Source organism: Canis lupus, chromosome 12 (genome assembly GCF_011100685.1).
Source record: "Canis lupus familiaris isolate Mischka breed German Shepherd chromosome 12, alternate assembly UU_Cfam_GSD_1.0, whole genome shotgun sequence".
Lineage (NCBI taxonomy): Eukaryota > Metazoa > Chordata > Mammalia > Carnivora > Canidae > Canis > Canis lupus.
In genome coordinates this window covers 19885800-19907261 of record NC_049233.1, presented here as the reverse complement: position 1 = coordinate 19907261, position 21462 = coordinate 19885800, and the positions used below count along the sequence as shown (strand labels likewise).

General features: G+C 39.7%; 1 protein-coding gene across 1 annotated transcript in view; it reads left to right on the top strand.

Moving 5' to 3' along the window:
* The window catches only part of PKHD1 (PKHD1 ciliary IPT domain containing fibrocystin/polyductin), a 469885-nt gene that overhangs the window by 93028 nt on the left and 355395 nt on the right, over window positions 1-21462 (top strand). Inside the window, 1 exon segment of the mRNA XM_038554300.1 lies at window positions 3808-3958. Within this exon segment, the coding sequence (XP_038410228.1) occupies window positions 3808-3958 (151 nt within the window).

Sequence of the window (21462 nt, the reverse complement as noted above, 5' to 3'; positions counted from 1 at the left end):
TGCCTATCCTAGAGGGTGCATGCAGGATAACCTGCTTACTACTTTTGGTTCTGATCAGACTAACTGAGAGAGCCATACATTAGGACTCAGGAAACAGGTTCAAGAAGTCTCTTTGCCACTATCCATATCAAAAATATTTGCCACATTCCCTCAAAATAAACATAAATGTGCATGCATGCACAACTGTATTATCTATATCTATGTATGTATGTCTATATATACATGTATATTTACATTTATATTTATACTTAACTCAGAATTATTGTGGAAGAAAACATGGAAAAGTATCTTTTTAGGAAACTTTGAAATTTTGTAAATGTTACTCTATTTTTGATATCATGGTATCTCTGCTAATTTTGATGATGGACTTTCAATGAAAAATAATCTCTAGTGAGATAACCAGGGACAAATACAAAAATAAATATGACCTAAAGCTTTTAAAAAAGTCTAAGCTAACAGAAAATGGTTTTAACTCTATGAGAGCAAAAAGAACATGATTAGGGAAGATGGTGCATTGCCACCGACAAATGAGAGGATTGCTGAGTGGCTTAACCCATTTTTCTCTAGACTTTGCTGATGAAGAGCCTAGAGAGAACAGAAGAAGGCTCATTAACAGGGTAGAAGCTCAAGACCAGAAAAGGTTGTATGGGAAGCTGGTCACGCCTTTCCTTTAGTTCAAGTCTATGTCTTAGATCATTTATATACATGCACATACAGTATATACAAAATACTTGCTTGTAGGATTGAGGATCATTACTTGCTGGTAGTGAACATGGGAGGGGGGGAATACAATAGAGTAGATGGACAACTATTTTTTCCTTTGCCTAAAAAGGGAAAAAGGGGAATTCTGGACATTTAGACAACTCAGCTTCTGTTATCCCTGACAAAATTCTAGAATTCATTACTAATCAAATGGTTTGTGAGTTTTCAGAAACAGAAGTACAGATCTCCCTCAACTTACAACGGAGTTATGACCTAATAAACCCATTGTAAGTTAAGAATACCATAAGTTGAAAATGCATTTAATACCTAACCTACTGGACATCATAACTTAGCCTAGCCTACCTTAAACATGCTCAGAACACTTATATTAGCCTGCAGTTCGGCATAGTCATCTAGCAGGAAGCCTGTTTTATAGTAAAGTGTTGAATGTCTCATGTAATTTATTGACTTCTGTACTGACCATGAAAAACAGAATGATTATATAGAAAAAGGATGACTTATAAGTGTATCAGCTGTTTATTTTTTGTGATTGTGTGGCTGACTGGGAGCTGCAGCTGCCCAGCATCATGAGAGAGGATTGTACTGTATATCCCTGTCCGGGAAAAGATCCAAATTCAAAATTGGAAGTATGGTTTCTACTAAATGCCTATTGTTTTTGCACTATCATAAAGTAAAAAAAAATCGTAAGTCAAACCATTGTAACTCAAGGACCGTCTGTAGTTATCTGGGTACCAATTCATAAGGAATGTGATGGAGTGGTAAACCAACTTTATTTCCTCCTTGTTATATTTATAAGTGATTTCTGATGGAAATATATATATAGAGAGAGCTTCTCAAACTATTCTAACAACTCCCGCCCCCACCCACATGGCAAAAGGAACGTTCTAGCTGCAAATCCCAAAGTGGCCTGACACAAGCATCAAGTGGCTTTGAAGTCAGGTGTTTTGAAAAAATATGTAAACATTGCATTTCTATTTCAATCATGTTTCCATTTTTATCTGAATATTATATTTTAATTTAAAATTTAAATTACTTTTCTGAAACTTTGAGTACTAGTGACACTTCAGAGCGAATGCTGTATTTATCCTCTAGCTCTGTCTACCCCCTAGATCATGGCTCAGCTAAATGGATTTGTAGTTACAAGAAAGGCTCCAGGTCCAAAATGCATTTGGGAAACAGGTCCCTATGAGTGAGACAGCATGTAATTCCCACATTTATATTTCAACAATAATATCGCCAACACCACTACCACCAAAAACTATAACAAGAGCAGCCTTTATTGGACACTTACTGTGTGCCAGATTCTTTGCAAATCACTTTGTAGGCTGCACTTCACCCCAACCCCTCAACACCTATGTAAAATAGGCACTCAATGATTATAACTCCATTTTATAAACATGGAAACCAAAACGTAGAGTCACATCCTACACAAGGTAAATATCTGCTTGAGAATTCAAACCTAGCTGGTCGCTTCCAAGCCTAACCTCTGCATGCTAATACTTCTCAGAAAATCAGTTGAACAAATAAAACATGGTGAAATCCTCAGGTGTTGTGGCTCTGAGACCGAGTTTACAACCATCTTTATGTAAGCATTGGGCTGCAAAACAAGCACAATGTTAGATGTCATGGGAAGGAGGACTCAGGTAAGAGGAGACCGCAGCCCCAGTGGTCAGCTCAAACTGTGTGTGTTCAGTTCTGGACCACATGATGTTAAAATGTGAACAATCTAGAGTAGGTCTAGAGCACAGTGGGTATGAAAGTCCTGACCTGGCGAATACAAAGGTGGGAATATTTTACTGTGAAGAAGAGATTAAGTAGATGTGGTTACCCTTGGTATTTCTAGCAAATTGTGGGAAAAACCATCTTGACATTGATTTGGGAAAAGATGCTCTAGTTTGACATGATTTATAGTTTGTCAAGCAGTGACCTTTTGTCCTTTCCATGGCCCTGCCACTTTTCCTATGGTATCTGCCTTCTTTATGCTGATGTTCAAACAGCATTGTAAAACTTGAGAGTCTTGCTTTAGGAAACAGGACACCTGGGTTCTAATCTTGGAGCTGTCGCACTTTTGTTTTTGGCTTTACGCAAATCTCCCGATCTCTTTAGGTTACATTTGTTATGCCTGTATCTACTTTACTGGCCCAAATGAGATCATACAAATGAAATTGTTAAAAAGTATGGGACATCATGCTTTATCGTTACTAATAATCTTTGAGTTAGTTGCAACAATGCCTGAAACCAGGATTGTTTTTGAATAAGTATCACACCTGTTGGGGACAATAGCCTGCAATATCCACACTTTCACCTCCTCTAGACAGCATATTTTTAGACTTTCTGTAATGCCACACTGCTGTTTTTCATTTTAAATCCAGTCTGGCTTCTCTCCTTAAAGCAAGAGGACTTTTAAAGTGAGTGGCTGGTAGTATAACTGGCACATATATCGAATCTCCTTAGTCTGGGCTGTTAAGTAAGTTTAATTAATTTACTAAGTTAATGTTCCACTGCTAGCAACAGAGCCTCATTGCCATCAGCTGGGGAGAGGGAATTGAAAGCCTAAATGAGCTCATTTTTTCACAGTTGGAATTAGGGACCAGTTAGCCAGTTGTGTGGGTTTTCCAATTTCTCCATCTGCCCTGGGGGGATTGAGGCAATTCACTCCCCCAACACTAAGTGTGAGTAAGAACAGAAAGAGGGAAGGGGAAAAGAAAAAAAAAAAAAAAGAAAGAAAGAAACACCTCTGCCCAACATTTGCTTCCATTTTTGGAACTGAAAGTATTGTGTGCACATTGCTTGTTAAGTTGGGATATGGAGAAGCTTTTGCTAATGTTCCTAATAGATTTGGAAAAGAGAAAGGCCTCAGTGAAAGATATTTACCATGTGCATTTTCATTGCAGCGTGTGCAGATAAAAGGAAAACAAATAAACAATAAAAGAATGGAAACAAAATTACAGAAATTTGCAAAATTTGACAAATGGTGGCCTGTAGTTGCCACAAGCTAATGGCTTGCAATGATTAATAAGAGTAAAAATAATTGCATTTCATTAAGATTGATGACACCCCATTTAACCTCCCCTCTCGTTTCAGCCCTAAAGTGGAAAGAGATGAAGTTCTCATCTATAATAGCTCCTGTAACATTGCCATGGAAACTGAGGCAAAGATGGAGTGTGAGACGCCTAATCAGCCAATTACCGCCAAGATTACTGAGATACGGAAGAGCCGGGGCCAGAGCACTCAGGTATAATCAAATCTTTTTTACAGACTGATTCAAACAGCTCAAATTAAATTTGTAATATTGTGTACATTAAAAAAACAATTTAGTCCAAATGGCAGCGATATATAATATTAAATGCTCTCAAACTTTGAGAAGCGAGTCTAATGCACAACATCTGAATTCATAGTTAACTATGGTTAATCATATATTTTCTCAACAACAAATGAGTGCTGCCTGGGCTCTTTTAAAGCAAATTCTGAACAGATAATCTCCGCAGCGTTTTGTCCTGCTTTCCATGTGCGTGTTGGAAAGGGGCTCTCTGTGGTTTATTTCTTCATGAAATAAATGGCCCCCAATTTAACCAGGCCCCCCTGGAAGGTTTCCAGATCACTCAGCCATCCTCAGTTGGTGGGATGGGGATGTCTGCTGGTTCATCCGGCTCGTCTGTTCCATGGAGAGCAGAGTGGAAGCTTCAGCTCCCGAGTGCAGATCAGAGCTGGAAAGCACTGCTGGGACATTTGGTCTGCCCTCTTTACCTTGATTTATCTGCTTTGAAATCATCTTAAGCACCCCTCCAAGTGGCTCCCCTAAGAATGTGTTCTTAAATGTCCCCACTGAGAGATTCCACAGCCTCCCCAGGGCATTTTCAAGACTTGAAATCAGAGGCTGAGGGCTCTTTGGAAGTATATCAGATAATCTTTTACAACTCTCTGGACTTCTCAATGATAAATGATAAAAAAATAATGTTGATAAAATAATGATAAAAAATATTTATTGAGCACCTACTCCCTTAGGGGCTTTTTTCATTATGAAACCACTTCTCGGTTTTCCTCTTTTTGTCTCCTTTATTTGGAACAAACATTTATGGGGTGCCTATTAGGTGCCACACACTACATGAGATTCTCTAGTGAATGCTGCTTCATTCAATTAAACTTTGCGAATCCCAAACTATACTTCCTGGGTTTGTGGGCATGGGTTTTTTTGTTTTGGGGTTTTTAATAATTTTGGACTAGTGTCAAAAATGTATGCAATGACAAATAACATAACTTTTCTGTTCTTCCTTAACTTCTCTGCCTGTCTCCTCCCTCCCCCATGCCTCACAACCTCCTTATCCTCCCCTCAGGGGCTCCTTTCACCTTCCATTCAAGGAAGATTGCACCAGCCTGCCACTTCTGGCTTCCTGTGTCCCCCAAATACACATTTCCTTTCAGTTCATTGCCAATTTTATCATCTCTGGGACCATAGTCCTCTGATCATAGACTCCACCTTGCTCCTCTGTCCCTTTCTTGCAGTTGGCTGTCAGTAACATCTCAAATGTTTATCATGAGGCAGTGGGTGTGCTGAGTTGTGTTGTGTATCAGTGTTGTGTAGTGTAATGAGAGCTGTGGGACATTGAACAGTTTCTAAGTCTTCCTGGGCAATAATGTGAGTTGTTGGGATGCCCATGAGAGCAATGCCAGTGAATGGGAGGGAGAGGCAGGTTGCATAGTGCTTAAGTATGGACCTTGGAGCTAGACTGTGGGGACTTGAACATATCATTTGCTACCTGGCAGCCTTCAGACAAGTTACTTAACCCCTCTGTGCTTCAGTTTTCTCATCTGCAAAGTGGAAGTAATAATAGTACCCATCTAATAGGATTGATTGGGGGCTGGTATCCTAACATCTGGGCCACTGAAACTGCTCCTCCAACTGAGTAAATTTCTAGTGGTAGCCATTACTGGCAGTGCAAGTTTGCTAGTAGGAGTGCTAGAAAATGATACCGTGTTATTTCTCTGTGGTGCTTGCTGCTTTGACCAGATCATTTTGGTTCTTAGTTTTCATTTAATTTTTCACCATCTCAAAAAGTAATTTTGAATTTTTCAATGCCTTAGTTGTCTTTAAATATTTGTGCAGCATATATTTATTGAGTTATAGACATGTTCACGGTTATCTGCCATTTTCTGAAGGAGAATAGTAACATGAAAAGAGACCCCTTTAGGGGATAATTAGGGAGGAGAGGCCATCTAGGGATTAGGTAAGTCTTAAAGGACATATAGAGTCAATTCACTACAGTAGGAGGGAATGTTGTGTATCATCTAGACAAGGCCCTTTATTCAAGAGATGAGTTCACTGAGGTCCTTAAAGAGAGGTGACCTGATAGAGGTCACACACCTAGTAATTTGGCCTCATAGCCCATGTGGCCCTAAGTCATTATGAGGGAATCTTTAGGAACCAGAAGGGCATGTCTGTCAAAATCTACTTGGCTTGTGTCAGTGTCTGGGAGACTCCAGTCCTGGGATGCATGGTTACCCTATAGATGTTGGGATGTCTGGTTTCCCTGCACAGGTATGGGGATAACACGTCACTTGTATTGACAAACACAGTTGCTTTATCTGGACCTGGATCTGATGAAAACCAGTGCTGACAGGTGCTTAACTAGGACTAGAATTCAGGTCTCTAGCTCTAAATACTAAGTGAGAACCTTGGAACACACATTTCATGGAATGTTAATAAGTATTTTGTGATAAAATGTTCCAAGGTCAAATACATTTGTGAAAGCTGGGTTAAACAAAGTAATAGGGTTCTTTTTTTTTTTGTGGACTTTGAGAGCCTTCCACATGTGACAACATAATGCGAATGTTGAGAGAACTTTTGTATTATCCAAATTTGTTCGTTCGTGGAACACTTTATTTTCAGAATTGAAGCTCCTCTCTGTCCTGCTGTGCTTGCTTTGCAAAATGTTGCTCATGCCGTGCTCTCCCCCTACCATCAAGTGGGGGATCAAAGGTGGGAAACATTACTTCCAGATGGGGCAGCCATCTAGGTCTGCTGAAGTAGACAGTATTTGTATTTTGCCTTCAAGAATGGGCAGGGTTTAGGTTCAGGGTTGCAGAGGAAAGGCATTTCTGGTGGAGAAACCAATATGCACAAGTCTCTGAGGCAAGAGCCTGTGGGAATAGTGCAAAGAACATGATGTGTGTGAATGGGACTAGTGAGTTATAGGTTTGGGAAGTAGGCTGGAATTAGGATGGCTGGTTGAGTGTGTGGCACCTTGAGTTCATCAGGTGACAGGTAAGCTTTGAGGAGGCACTGCATGATCACAGGTGTGCTTTAGTCACACTGATCTGGTTGTGGGGTGTAGGATGCCTTGGGGATCCATGGGAGGCAGGAGCATCTCAACCAAGAAAGTTAAATTGAACTAGGGAAGTGGTAGAGGGAATGGAGAGGAGGAACACACACAATATTCTGCATTTGATAACTTGTGTTAGTCAAGGTGTTCAAGGAATGGAAAATGAATGATGGTAAGTAGAAAATGACATGCCAACTTTCCCAAATGATCTTTTCAAATTTATGAACTCTCTCTATATATATCTCCATGCTCATGACTCCCATATTGTAATCTCCATCCCAGAGCTCTCTCCTGAACTTTAGATTCCCATACCTTAGGGCCTACTGTTATCTTCACTTGGATATGGAAGCGGCATCTCAAGTCTAGGAGATTATAAATTGAATTCCTGATCACCACTGCTTGTCTTCTGTTTCCCACTGTAGTCCTGGACCAAGTTTGTGGCAGCTCTGTCTTTTCAGTTGCTCAGGCCATGGAAGTATCCTTGGTCCTCCAAATTCTATATCAAATCTATCAGGAAATTATGTTGGCTTTACCACTAATCTGCCCACTTTGTAGCATGTTAGCTATCATCATCACTCTCACATTTTACTGAGTATTACAAGGCTTACCCAACTGGTTTTCTACTTCCATCCTTACCTCCCTTCAGTCCAGATTAGTGGGGCCCTGGTGATATTTCAAAATATGTCTGATGATTTCACTCTTCCCAAAAACATTCCAGTGGCTCCCAAATGGTCTTGCAATTAAAAGACAAGTCCTAACATTGACCTAATGGGCCATTCTCTGCACTAATCCCCTCCTCCAATTCCTTTCTGCCTTCACTACTCACTTCTGTCACCTTTGTCTGCTCTGTTCCAAGATTGTTGCCTCCTCGCAGTTCCTGGACCATGCCAGGCTTGCTTCTACACTGAAACCTTTGTATTTACTGCTCCTTCTGCTTGAATACTCTTCCTCGTCCTTTTTTTAAGTACCACTGTTCAAAAAAGAAAAAAAAAAAAGTACCACTGTTCACTTTTAACTTTTTTGCTGAAGTTACTTCCTCGTTGAGGTCTACCATTACAACCCTATTTATAACTGCAACCCAGTGTTGCTCACAAATATATCATGCTTGCAATTTCCCTTACTCTTTCCTGTTTTCTTTTTTTTTCTTTCCTGTTTTCCTATAGTCCTTATCACCTGCCAATATTCTATATAAGTTTGTTATATTTATTTAGCATCTAGCTTTTCCTGCTAGAATATGATCTTCAAGAAGGCAGAAATGTTTGTCTGCTTTGTTCACTGGTATATCCCAACTACCTAGAACAGAGACTAAATCAATTGTACTAATGAACAATATAGAAATGCAAATGATGAGTTAAAACAAGCCAAATCACATGTTGCTTCTCTAATCCTATCCTCTGGTGATTATATCTGAAAGGACACACACACACACACACAGGTGTACATGCATACATTTGCACACAAAGATGTTATTGCCTTATTTATATTGTTCTTCAACTTGTACTTTTTTTAAGACCTCATGGCACTCTGGGATATAAGCTCCTTGAATAGAGGAAATTTGTTTTGCCAGTAATGTTTCCAAATGCTTAGAACTATGCTTAATAAACAGCAGATCTCATTAAAAATTATGGAATGGATGAATGGATTTATAAATGAATGAATACATCATGGTCTTCTTTTCATTTTAGCTCAGGTACATTTTTCATTTTCTTCACAAGACATTGATTGTACCTACCATGTATCATGGTGATACATCAAAACAAGAAAAAATATATGAGGACAAAGAATCTGAAAGAATGCTGGAAAACACTGTAAGATGCTATGAGGCAACCAATGGGCTTGAGACGTTTCTGAAGGACATATTGAGTTGGATGGGTAGAGAAACCAGAGCAGAATAAACACAAAGCAAAGTAAATGTAGAGAGAACTGATATAATATAGCTATACTCTTCTATAGGGCTCTGGAAGAAATTCCAAGCTTGAGTCAGGGCATACCCTTAGGGTAATTAATGAAGGGATTGCTGTGGGAATTACTGGGTTGGCATTTCTTCCTCCTCTCTCTCTCCCTCCCCACCTCCTTCTTTCCCTTTGTACACGATGTGGTTGGATCTATGGCTCTCAAGGTGATGTCTTAAAAGTAGCTCATAGAACAAAGAGGAGTTATTTATTTGGGAGCAAGAGATAGGTTTGGTCTACTGTGGATGTTAGGACCACTGTTAAACGCGGTTAAACCCATGCAACTCTGAAACTCCAGGGAAAGAGGGAGGGTGAGAGCTCAGCATCCTCTCCATTTCTGCCTCCAAGAAATTCCTTTACATTCACTTGACTCATCCAGATGTTTTACCCAGCAATTTCAGTTGTGATAACTGGAAGAATTTTCTCTGAACATCTGATCTGCCATATTAGTGGAAAAAGAAGTCTGAAAACAATGCTGTTAAAGTTATCTGGGAAAGGATTTTAAACCTAGAATCCTATATGCAGTCATATACTATTTGGAGTAAGAACAAAATAAAGACATACACACTATACAGAATTCAGAAAGTTTATCACCCTTGTGCAGTCTCTGAAAAATTGTAAAAGCAATCCAGAAAGGGAGATGATATGGGATTCAAGAAATAGTAATGAACTAATGGTCTCCCAAAAAGCAGATAAAAATTGTTGAAAATGTGGCTGTGAAGATGAACATAGCTAAGAATGTATTCTTAACCAGAGTCAGGGACCTGTTTCACATAGGTATAATCAAAGGAGAATAGGAAAACAGAGACATAAATCTCTTCTTTGATAAAATGAGGAGACATTTCAAACACAAACATTATGTGAAGATGAAAAGTAAGAGAGGCGCAAATGATTTAATGGGGTAGAGTGGAGGCACTCCACTTGCTTTTAGATGAAAAGCAAGACAGTTTGCCCCAAAGAACCCAAAAGAAGCTTTAGGTTTAGAAAAATCTAAGTAAAAGGAAATAGGTCTGAGGCAAGATGCTAAAAGGTATGCATGTGGGTGGTTATTTGAGGTTTTGAATGAAAAAAATCTTCATCAACATTCTCTGGAAACCACATACTTGCTGGTTGAAGCCAAAGTTCAACTTTACTACAAAACAAACAAAAAAACTGTAAAGAATGGTTAGATCCCTAGAGTACTGCTCCTGACTGACCCAACCAGATATCTCTTCTTACTCTCCCTCCAGGATGCAGAGGCATTATTTGTGGACAAATTGAATTTATAAGATATTAATTAGGCACTTGATATCAAGCACAGAGAGATGGAGATGTAGGGTGGTACTGAAATCTAGCAGATGAATGGAAAGTCTGCTTGCTCTTTAGAGAGAGGTCAACTTCTCCTGATCCCACTAAATTCTTTCCTCTGCCCAGCTTGGAATCCTGGCAACCCAAGTTCTCCTCCTTTTAGAAAGGAGACAAAGATTCTTCTTTGGAAAGATAAAATCAAAGTAAAGATCCACAGATTTTGACATTTGGAAGCCTCATGAAGTTCTGCTTACACAGATCATCCACTTAGATTTTTAGTGCCTTACTCTTATATATGAATGGGTGGGCTTCTGGTTTTGGCCATGAGAGAATAACGAGTTTCAGACTACCCTCCTGCCATACCCAACTACATATCTAGTTGAAATGTAAGAGATAACAGCGCAAGGCTGTGATCCTTGAGAGAAGGGGAACACACTAGGAGAGTGGCTTTCTGTCTGGGAGCACATTCCCAAACACAGCGCTGGGAAATAGAACCCAAGAAGAGAGAAGCCCAGTCTCACTGGTAGGAGCTCAGGGCTGCTTAGGTAGGGAGCTAGTAGGTAGAATTTAATGAAATAATGGCCAACATTTTTTCAACTTTGATGAAAATTACAAACCCACAAATATAAGAAGATTAATGAATCTAAACCAGTGGAAACATAATGAAATCCATTATTGGAGTTCTCAGTAATGTTTAGGTGTTAGTTCTTCCAGTTAAGTTGTATGCTCCAAGGTAATATTTAGAGTCAATGCAATTCCAATAAAATATCCCAACAGATTTGTTAATTTCTTTTCTTTGTTCTTTCTTGGGAGGAGGGAGGGAGGGGGGAGGGAGGAGGTAGGGACGTGAGGACGGGACGGCAGGAAGGAAGGAATGAAGGAAGGAAGGATTGGAAGTGGGGTAGGCTTTCGCTATAGCGCCTTTCTAGATTGCTTCTCGCTCTTCTTTCTTCTTTTTCTTTCTTTCTTTCTTTCTTTCTTTCTTACTCTTATTTCTTTCTCCCCTTTCTTCCTTCCTTCAATAGAAATTTCAAGGTTGACTAAAAAATTTTATGGGAACACAATGAATAGCCAAAACTGCCTTAAAAAAAAATTTGAGGACTTAACAGTGCCTGATTTCAAATCTTACCATAAGACTGTGGTAATCTATTGGAGCTTTATGATCTCATTTGAAAGAAGGATTCTCTTGCTAAATGTATGTTTGAAAGCTCTTGCCACAGCATCATGAAACCCAGGAGAGGGAAAGGGTTGAAGGAAGGTGTGATGAGATGTATCAAAAATAATGTGATCAGGAGATCTTTAATAACATTTGAGGTGGTAGGATGGTATTGGTGGAGAAAAACTCAGATTTTCTATGGTTAGGGAGTGCAAATAAATGCAGGTAGGTGGTATTGATCACAAGCAGGAAGAGAAAAGAAGGGTGCAGATGAGTATTGTGACTGGGCAGCACCTTCCTTGTACCCAGAACTCACCATCACTAGCACTAGGGATGGTTTCTTCAGTGAAGGTAATGGATTAAAGCTGTGGTCTTCAAGGATGTTCCTCAACTTGACAAAACGCAAACCCCAAGCTTCTTACCACATCCATTCATCTAGTGACCACAAAGTAACTCCTACATAACCCTGATGTCATATGGTCAAATCACCAGCATCTTTTGGGAAATATTTATATTTTCAGACTTACTTGGGGAATCTTCAGTGTATACGTCTCTTAGGAAAATTTTATTTTTCTTAAAATTGAAGGATTTTCCTCTTGGGAAGTCCCACAGTACCATATCATACTCATTTTAGGAATTTATCTTTTAAAATTATTTAAATTATGTGTATTTATTGAAATATCTTTTCCCTCAACTAGATACTAAATTCTCTGTGAATGGGATGCATATTGGATTCCTCCTTGATGGATGGGTGGATGAAGGTATATATCTGCACTGGATTATTATTTAAAAAGCAAAATCACATTGCTTAATTTAATCTTTACTTTCTGTTGAAGGGGATTCTTCTAGAAATTGGTGTAATACGGTGATGTGCCAGATTTTACATTTGAAAAATAATGTGTATAGCTAGATAAGAGGCCAATCTGAAATGACTTTCCATTCCCTGTTTTTTCCCCTCCTATTACTGAAACACAAAAAATACTTTTCTGCTGTTGTTTCTTCTCTTCTCTCCTTATTATTTTCCTTCCCTATTCCTTCTTTTCTTCTCTTACTTTTTTCTCCTCTCTCCTCCTCTGCCTCCTATCTTCTCTCCCTTCCCTCCTCTCATTTCCTTCTCCTTCTCTCTCTCTCTCTCTCTCTCTCTCTTTTTTTTTCCTATTCCTCTCTTTCATTTCAAAGCATTTTTATTCCTTGTGTATCATCAGTCTTGTGTGCCTGGGGAGGTAGGTGCTACTGAAAGATGGGTTGAGCTGGTTGTTAGGCCAGAAACCCAAGATGTAGGAACCCAACCATTACCTTCCTGTCTTGGAGGAAACTTACAGAATCCCTTGTGCTTCTAGTTTTTCTGTGAAGTGAGGCCCCTCATGTGTACCATTTCCCCTACTGTGAGGGCAGGGTGAGTTGGGAAGGCAAGTGGCTTCACATCTGAAAAAGACTTTCCCTCCTTAAAAGGATGATGCGGCAGGTAGCAGAGACAGATGGGATACGTGATGAACAGGACTCCTTCAGCCTGACTCATAGTTCTAGAAATGTCCTGTCTGATTTTGAGTGTGTGGCAAGTCACTTAACCTGTCAGTTGATTAAGGTTAGTACTCCCTGGCTACCAGGTTTTGGATAGAGGAAGACAATTGATACAAAAGGGTAGTGATAGGAGGAAACTAAGAATTCAAGTGCATGATGCCAGAGTAGTTATGAGCTTGAGCTCTGAATAAAAACTGGATTTGAGGCTGATCCTTCTACTTACTTATCATATAAAATTGGGCAAATTTTCTTAATTTCCTTCCATTAATTCCTATTTCATACACATAGAACACTTAAAGCAGTGTCTCATTCACAGGAAACCGTCAGAATGTGCTGGATATTACTACCTCTGGTTAAAAACAGAGTGGGACTACATAATTAAGAAAGAAAGTGAGTGAGTGTTCTGCAAACTGTTATGAATGGCTTAGGTGTTATAATTTATGGCATTGTTTATTGCAATTTTGTCATAACCAGAACTGGCTATGTAATAGAAGCCTTGCCACATTTTTGAGCTCAAGACTTTGAAGGCTTCTTTCTCTTGCTTTTTCTTTAAGAAGAGGGAATTCAGGCAATTTGTAGCCTGAATGCAGGCTTAAATTCATCTGAACAAATTAATTGTGCCTCTCTGTTTCTCAAAGACTCTTTGTATTAAATGAGTTCATGCCATCCGCCTGTTCCTTTCCCACCAAGGTATTTTAACAACAAATGAGGTTATGATTTCAAAGACTCTATCCCATTTTGGTCCCCAAAAGTCCTTATCATTCTTAGATATTATAATATCACCAAGTAATTATTACACTACCATACAAGAGTTTGAATCATCTTAGGTAAATTTGTTCTTAGCTTTTATCTTAAAATAATAGTTTCTGTTCTCAATGGAAAACAGTGAGCTTTATTAGCCCTGTGAAAATGACTCTATTAATGACAGGCAGAGGGCAGTCCCACTGGGACATGACATGATTATTTTCTTCTGAAGTACAGCTTCGTAAATGGAAACCATTCTGGTCTAAATAAATACTGTGTGGAATTTTCTCAGGGAACCTCATATCATGCAAAAATACATGGACTCATTTTGGGTCTGATTATGGGAGTGTAATGATCAGCTTTCTTCTGTGCCTTTCCAAATATGGGACTTTAGCTAGCCTACCAAGAGGTGTAAGTGCTAAGAAATTGCTTTGGGTAGTAGGATGGCCCATAATATGGCTCTTTGGATTCTACAGGGGCACTGGGGCTTGGTGAATGAAGAACCAGAAATGTTTGAGTTAGTTTGTTCACTGACTCATTGGTGACTTTGGACGATTTAGTTTTCTAATCTTGGTCTCAGTTTCTCCATCTGTGTCATGGGTGGATTATATGGAAGCTCTTAGCAATGGAATGTGAGAACTGTGATATATGAATATGTTACATTATCAGTATATTGAATTCTTCATCTGATAGAGAAGCTTGCTTTCTCAGAGGTTTATTAGTTCATTTCCTGGAGACTTTGTTGTGAATCACCATCTTCCTGAACCTGATGAAGAAGTAAGAGAGCACTCAACCATGAGTAGGCTCCCTTTCCAGGCCATGAAGGGTCTCAGGTAGTAGTTGAACGGATTTCAGAAATTAGATATAGATTAGATGTGTGTGTGTGTGTGTGTGTGTGTGTGTTAGTGGTAGTGGTACTGATGTGGAGGTGTTTGTGTTGGTGGAAACAATATGAGTTTCATAAGTGTTTGGACATGTGGTGTCTTACTAGGCATGTTGAACATTTTTAATTTTGCTGTGAAATGTTATCAGTTTTGAGTCTAATATATATATAGCATTTCTATTTGAAACAGCAAACAATCACCTGTCTTGTAATATAACAGGCAACTCAGTGAATTTGGAAGAATGGGGTTTTCAACTCAGTGATGTCCTCTTTGAAATCTTGTTTGCTTACCCATCCATCTTCTTTTTCAAGATCCTTGCTGTTAGTGCCACAACTCTGAGGTTTGTGCTTTCTCCAAAGAGTCACAGTACTGCCTCAAAAACGCATGTTGTTATGAAAGGAGTATAGAGAGCCTTGTCTAGCTAGCGATAGTACCAGGTGGAGCCCTGAGGGTGAAGAAATTTGGGTAAAAGCTATAGGAAGGGCATCTCATTTTGCATGAGGGAGAATGCAGTCGTTCAAACATCGAAAGTGTCATGGAAGCTGACTTCATCGATTGGACATCCAGCTCTGAGAGAGAGAACTCTTGTCTTTCAGGGGCTTGCTTTAGAGGTGGAGAGAAGGGGGACCAGAAGGAGAGAAACAGGGGTGTTAGGTAGAATTAAAAGAGTACTGAACCGCATTTTGATAAAAACTGTTATGGAGTTGGAGGTCCTCTTGATGGGATTGCCATTTGTATGAATCAATGGATGTTAACTTGTTTTTGAGTCTATGAAATGGTTGTCTCAGGCATAAGCTCTCTTACATAAATTTGGACATTCTGCTTCTTTTCCTACTGGTTCATTTCAGCTTTGAGGGGATTGGACTAATGTCACTGGGCAGATCAATGAAGGGTACATAGGTCCTACTCTGTATTGTCCTGCCATCTTCATATGTTGCTTTGTTCCTGGGTAGGGCTGTTGGGCAGGACCTTTTGTGGCCCTTCATTGTTGACTGAAGTGTGCTGATGACAGACTCCTGCCAGGATACTGATGAAGGTGTATTTGACCCCAACAATGGTTTAAGTTCTCTCTCTGCCTGCCCTTCTCTATGGAACCATCATAAATGCAAATCAAGGTATGTGGTTGAGGGAAGATTTTCCATGAAATATACACCAACAGATCACCTCAGCTTTACTAAAATGAGGGACATGTGTCCTTTCTAAAGGAGGAAGAAAGGAATTCTCTAAAAGCATTTAATGAAGGAATATATTGCTCATAGAAGCTTATACATTAAAAACCATAAAAAATGAAAAACAGGAAAGGCATGTATTGATTCTGTTGATTTGCCAAAGGAACTTCTGGCCTTTCTAGGATATGATAACCACTGTACTAGTTTCTTCAGGTTCTTTTGATGGGGGATGCAGATATAACTCAGGAGGAATCCATGTAAAGTATTTCCTTACTTCCAATTAAGTGCCAAGAACCTCCTACGATTAATGGGTATTTAAGTGATTTTCCAGAATTGTCTCTCTGTTTTAACTAAGAGAATGTATCACAGTTCTGCATTTAGTCTCCTCTGTGATAGCCATCTCTATCTAATATCCAGTTCTCAACTATTTTGAGCACAAGGAAGCTTTGCACTTTCCCACCCTTTTAAGGTCTGATGGGGCATATGAGTTGCTTAGAATGTGAGTAGAAGCCTTTAATTTCTAGGGCTTGGCTCTCTAGCTAGCCCTTTCTTTTTCTTTGCTATGATGACCACATGGCTCAGAGCATGAGGTCAATAACATATAGAGGACAGTTGTTTTACCCTAGAGAATTGCTAACATTTATAGCCGTCTTTGTGTGAGCAAGAAATAAACATTTATTGTATTGTCCAGGAGGATTTGAGATAATTTATTACCGCATATAAGTTAGCCCAGCCCTAGATAGTGGCTAACCATATCATCTTTCACCTTTAGCTTTGTGGCTTTCCCACTACCTTCCACATGGTGTCTTTAATTCTTCTCTCTGACCACATGGAATCATCACCCAGTTAGTGCAATTGCTTGGTCATAGGGTAGTTTTATTTTTAGCTTTTTGAGGAACCTCCATACTGTTTTCCAGAGTGGCTGTGCCAGTTTGCATTCCTACCAACAGTGTAAGAATGTTACCCTTTCTCCTCATCCTTGCCCATATATCTGTTGTTTGCTGACTTGGTAATGAGGTCATATCTCATTGTGCTTTTGGTATCTCATTGTGGTATTTCCCTGATGGCAAATGATGTGGAGCATTTTTTTCATGTGTCTGTTGGCCATTTGTATGTCGTCTTTGAAGAAATGTCTGTTCATGTCTTCTGCCCTTTTCTTGGATTTTTTGTGTTTTTTTTGGGTATTGAGTTTGTAAGTTCTTTATAGATTTTAAATGCTAGCCCTTTATATGATATATCACTTGTGAATATCTTCTCCCATTATGTAGGTTGCCTTTTAATTTTGTTGATTGTTTCCTTTGCTATGCAAAAGCTTTTTATCCTGATAAAATCCCAATAGTTCATTTTTGTCTTTGTTTCCCTTGCCTCTGGAGATGTGATCTAGCAAGAAGTTGCTGTGACTGAGGTCACAGAAGTTGTTGCCCTTGTTCTCCTCTAGGACTTTGATGGATTCCTGTCTCAAATATAGGTCTTTCATTCATTTTGAGTTTATTTTTGTGTATGGTGTGAGGAAATGGTCCAGTTGCATTCTTCTGCATGTGGCTGTCCAATTTTACCAGCACCATTTGTTGAAGAGATGTCTTTTTTTCCATTGGATATTCTTTCCTGCTTTGTCTAAGATTATTTGACCATAGAATTGAGTGCCCATTTCTGGGTTCTCTGTTCTGTTCTACTGATCTATGTGTCTGTTTTTGTGCCAGTTCCATAACTCATACTCTCTTATTTGTCTTTTTATATTTTACTTTTTTTAAAAAAAATTGTTATAAAGACTTTAATCACAAGGGAAGAAACACAACTCAAATAGATTTAAATGATAGAGACTCACAGGATGGCTCACAGAATGGGAAAACTCAGGAATCATAGATATGGCCTGATCCAGCAGTTCAATGCTCACTAGTGGGATGGCTCTGTCTACCAGAGGGTCAGATTTAACCTAGGCCTGCCTCCTTTGTGCCCACAAGATGGCTGTCAGCAGCTCCCAAGGCTACTTGCTCTCGTCTTCATATTGCATGGGAATGAAAGGGTCTTTCATTTATGGGAACAGTCTCAGAAAGAGGAAGGTGCTTTTCCAGAATCCTCCAACAAATATCTCCTCAAGAGTCATTGGTCCAAGTTGAGTTACTTGACCACACTGCCCCATGCAAGGCTTTAGATGAGTGTCCACTGTGGAACTTAGAATGGACCTCATCCAACCAACACCTGGGTAAGACTATGAGACCAGTGATGCCTGGAAGAAAAATCTTGGGGTTATTGATGAAAGGAAGCTGGAGAATGGAAATTGAGGGGAATCAGCCAATGCTTGCCTACAACACCTCACTTTTTCTCTTAATGGCTCTCAATTAAGGCCTCTTCCTCTGGTTCTGCTCACTGATCCTTTTTGATAACTTAACACATTGCTATTGCATGGCATTTTGACAGGTGTGAAAATAAAGCACCTCTTCTGTATAAGAGAACTGGCTCTAGAGGGTATTATGCTGAGTGAAATAAGTCAGTCAGAGAAAGACAAATACCATATGATTTCACTCCTATGTGGAATTTAAGAAAAAAAGCAGATAAGCACAGGGGAAGGGAGAGAAAATAAAATAAGATGAATCAGAGAGGGAGACAAACCATAAGGGACTCTTAACTATAGGGAACAAACTGAGGGTCCTGGAGGGGAGGTGGGTGGGGGATGGGGCAACTGGGGGATGGGCATTAAGGAGGGCATCTAACTGAATGAGCATCTAACTGAACTAAATGACTTTACATAAGACTGATGAATCATTGAACTCTACCTTTAAAACTAATAATATACTCTATGTTAATTAATTGACTTTAAAATTTAAAAACCCAGCAAGATCCCCTTATTAAAAAAAAAAAAAAAGAGAGAGAGAAAGAATTGGCTAAATGAGAAGGAAGCATAGACTTGGTAAATCTCCCTTAGAATTCAGTAGAGTGTTTGCTTTTAACAAACAAGTAAACAAGCAAACAAAAGAATACAAACACATAAAAGCGTATACACCTTCAATAGCATGCAGGACCGCAAAATCAGTTGTTTTTTGGTGATGTGCAGTGTTCCTGATTCAAAATGAAAGTGATTGTTTTTATGATGTACCAGCTCCCAACGGGGGTGGCTCATCATTCAGTTCTATGTGAGACAGCCCTCCTCTAATAATAGAGAGAAAAGCCATCTAAGGAAAGAAATGGTGTGTTATAACATTTGTTTCTCATAATGGGTCCTCCCAAACACTATACAAATACTAATTAACTAAACCTTTCAGTGTCCCTGCACAATGAATACCTATTTATATGGAGTGAAGTTGACAGAATCAATTGACTAAAGCCCCCCCCCCCCCCCCCCCCCCCCCATAAATCTCAAAGTAAGAACCATGATTCCTGGGCTCACAGCTCCTGTACCCATCCCCAAAAAGCACTGCCATTCAACTTCTTTCTCTTCCCAGAGGGGAAAAGTATGCACAGACAAGCAGAAGCAAATCTATTTTGTTTCTGCCTGACCCTGATTAATATGAGTTTGAAGGACACTACTTGATGATTTTACTCAGATGTTGAATGAATGGAAGAACATGACCAACGGAGAGGGCAAGTTACTCTTGCACCAGGAAAATGAAATTATGGTCCTTTAGTCCTCCTCAAATATTGTTGACAGCTCACTCTCAAGGTGCCAGTCAGTGTATTAGTCCCTGGATGGGATTTTTAGATACTTACTTTGATACATAGCAGAAGACTGTGAAACTGTGAAGGTCTTGGATGAAATTCTGTGTTCAACTTTGGAAGGATCGTGTTAACTCTGCAGGTGAATAAGATACAACCTCAACCTGGAATGTACTGTTTGATAGGAGAGTTATAAGAACCCAATAACTGAACTGTGAGCTAAGTGTCATAAATGTGATAATAAAGGCATTGCATTTTGCTATGGAAAATCATTGAAGGTCAAGAAATCATCAGATGGAAAAATCATTACCTGGAAATTCCCTGGAGGGTATGGCATTTTATCCAGGCCTACATTTATTTGGATTATAAGGACAAGGGGAGACAAGGAGCAAAGGTGGATACTAGGGAAGAGACAATTATTATGGAGTCCCAGAAGTGGGAAGACACGGCTTATACATAAGTCATGATATTTGATTGGAATGTAAGGTTTGAAAAGAAGTAGCAGGAAAGGGAGTGACTAGAAACAAAGGTTGGGGAACATGAATGGTCTTGATGTCAAACTAAGGAGTGTGGTTTCCTCCAGGAGAAACTATAGAGCTATTTGAGGCTTTATAAATTTCGCAGCTACCACTTTGTCTCATAAAATACCATTTAGAGCTCCTATTAGAGTCAGAATGCTAGTCTGGCTCAAGTGTGGTCTGACGCCAGGTTAGTTCCAACACAAGTTAACTGCTGTTCTCTTAGGGCTCAGATACAGGGAGAGAAAGGTCAATACTGAGGCAAGAGTAGAAGGAAGTGAGGCATCTTCGAGCTGCAGCCAACAGGGTTGAGGATGGGTATTCTGAAGGAAGTACAGAGAAATGCTGAATGACTTACTGAGTGAGGAGAAGCATAGAGACTCTCGTTGGTGTTCTGGATTCCTGGTAAGTTAGAAAATGCTATAGTGGTCTGAGAGTCGCTAGTCTGGTCCTACCTTCTGGGCATGGATGATACCTACCTGCGAGATTATAGGCAAGTCCTGAGGAAAACCTGTTTCCTCATCTGTAATGAGGAATGGGACTGAATCAGCATTTTCGCATGTGAGTTCAGCATGTGAAGAATATACCATTGGAGAATAAGGCTCTGTGGTCAAATAAGCATGGGAAATGCTACAGACACTCCCATTTCACTCTGGGAGTCATGACACCCAGTGACACATTAGAGGCGTGCGGAGTCCTGCAGAAAGGAACACAGTTTTATCCTGTCGAACTGGCTGTCCCCCAGCCTTCTTTGGTCATAAGAAGTTTATTTATTTATTTATTTATTTATTTTTCCCCATGCAACTCCTATCAGCTCCCTGTGGAAATTTCGAACTATCATTGTAAGAGAAAAGTCTCATTGTCACATTCTCTGATTCTGGGTCATCACTGAGGGTGATGGATTTTCCAGATTTTCCAGATCCAAGGGAGGTATTCTCTTCTACTCTCTGGTTGAGTGCATTCTCCTCCCTATAATGGAGGACTTACCATCATTCCCCAATCAACTTTGCCTCAGAGTTGAGGCAAAAAGTTCTTTCACAATGTTTCTTAAAGCGCTTTGAGGTCTTCTGATGAAGAAGATCCCTGGTGGATTTGTCACCTGACTTCATTAGAAACCCTGCATGCTAAGAAGCTATCAACTTCAGCTTCCAGTATGGAATCATCATATTTCTAACGTTCTCTATTAACCAGGAAAGAGCTGAGGGATTATTTTTTTCTTCTCTCTTTTGCATCTGTATATAATGTAATTTAACCGAGCAAAAAAGACACTGATTGTCTGTCCCACAGGACTTCATTAACTCCCAGCTTCATGGTGTGCCGCAGCAATAATAAGAAAAGGAAAAGTTCGGGTGTTCCGTACCTGTCCACTTCCACCTCTGGTGCATAATGAGATGTCAGGAGTGGTGACACTGATGAGATGTGTGAAACGCGCTGATTGCAGGAGGCGCCCAGCTGCCTGCTTAGCTCCTGGGAGCGGAGCGGATCGGCAAGCAGCATTTTCCCCATTCACCTCCCTGCCACCTGAGCGGTGGTTTTG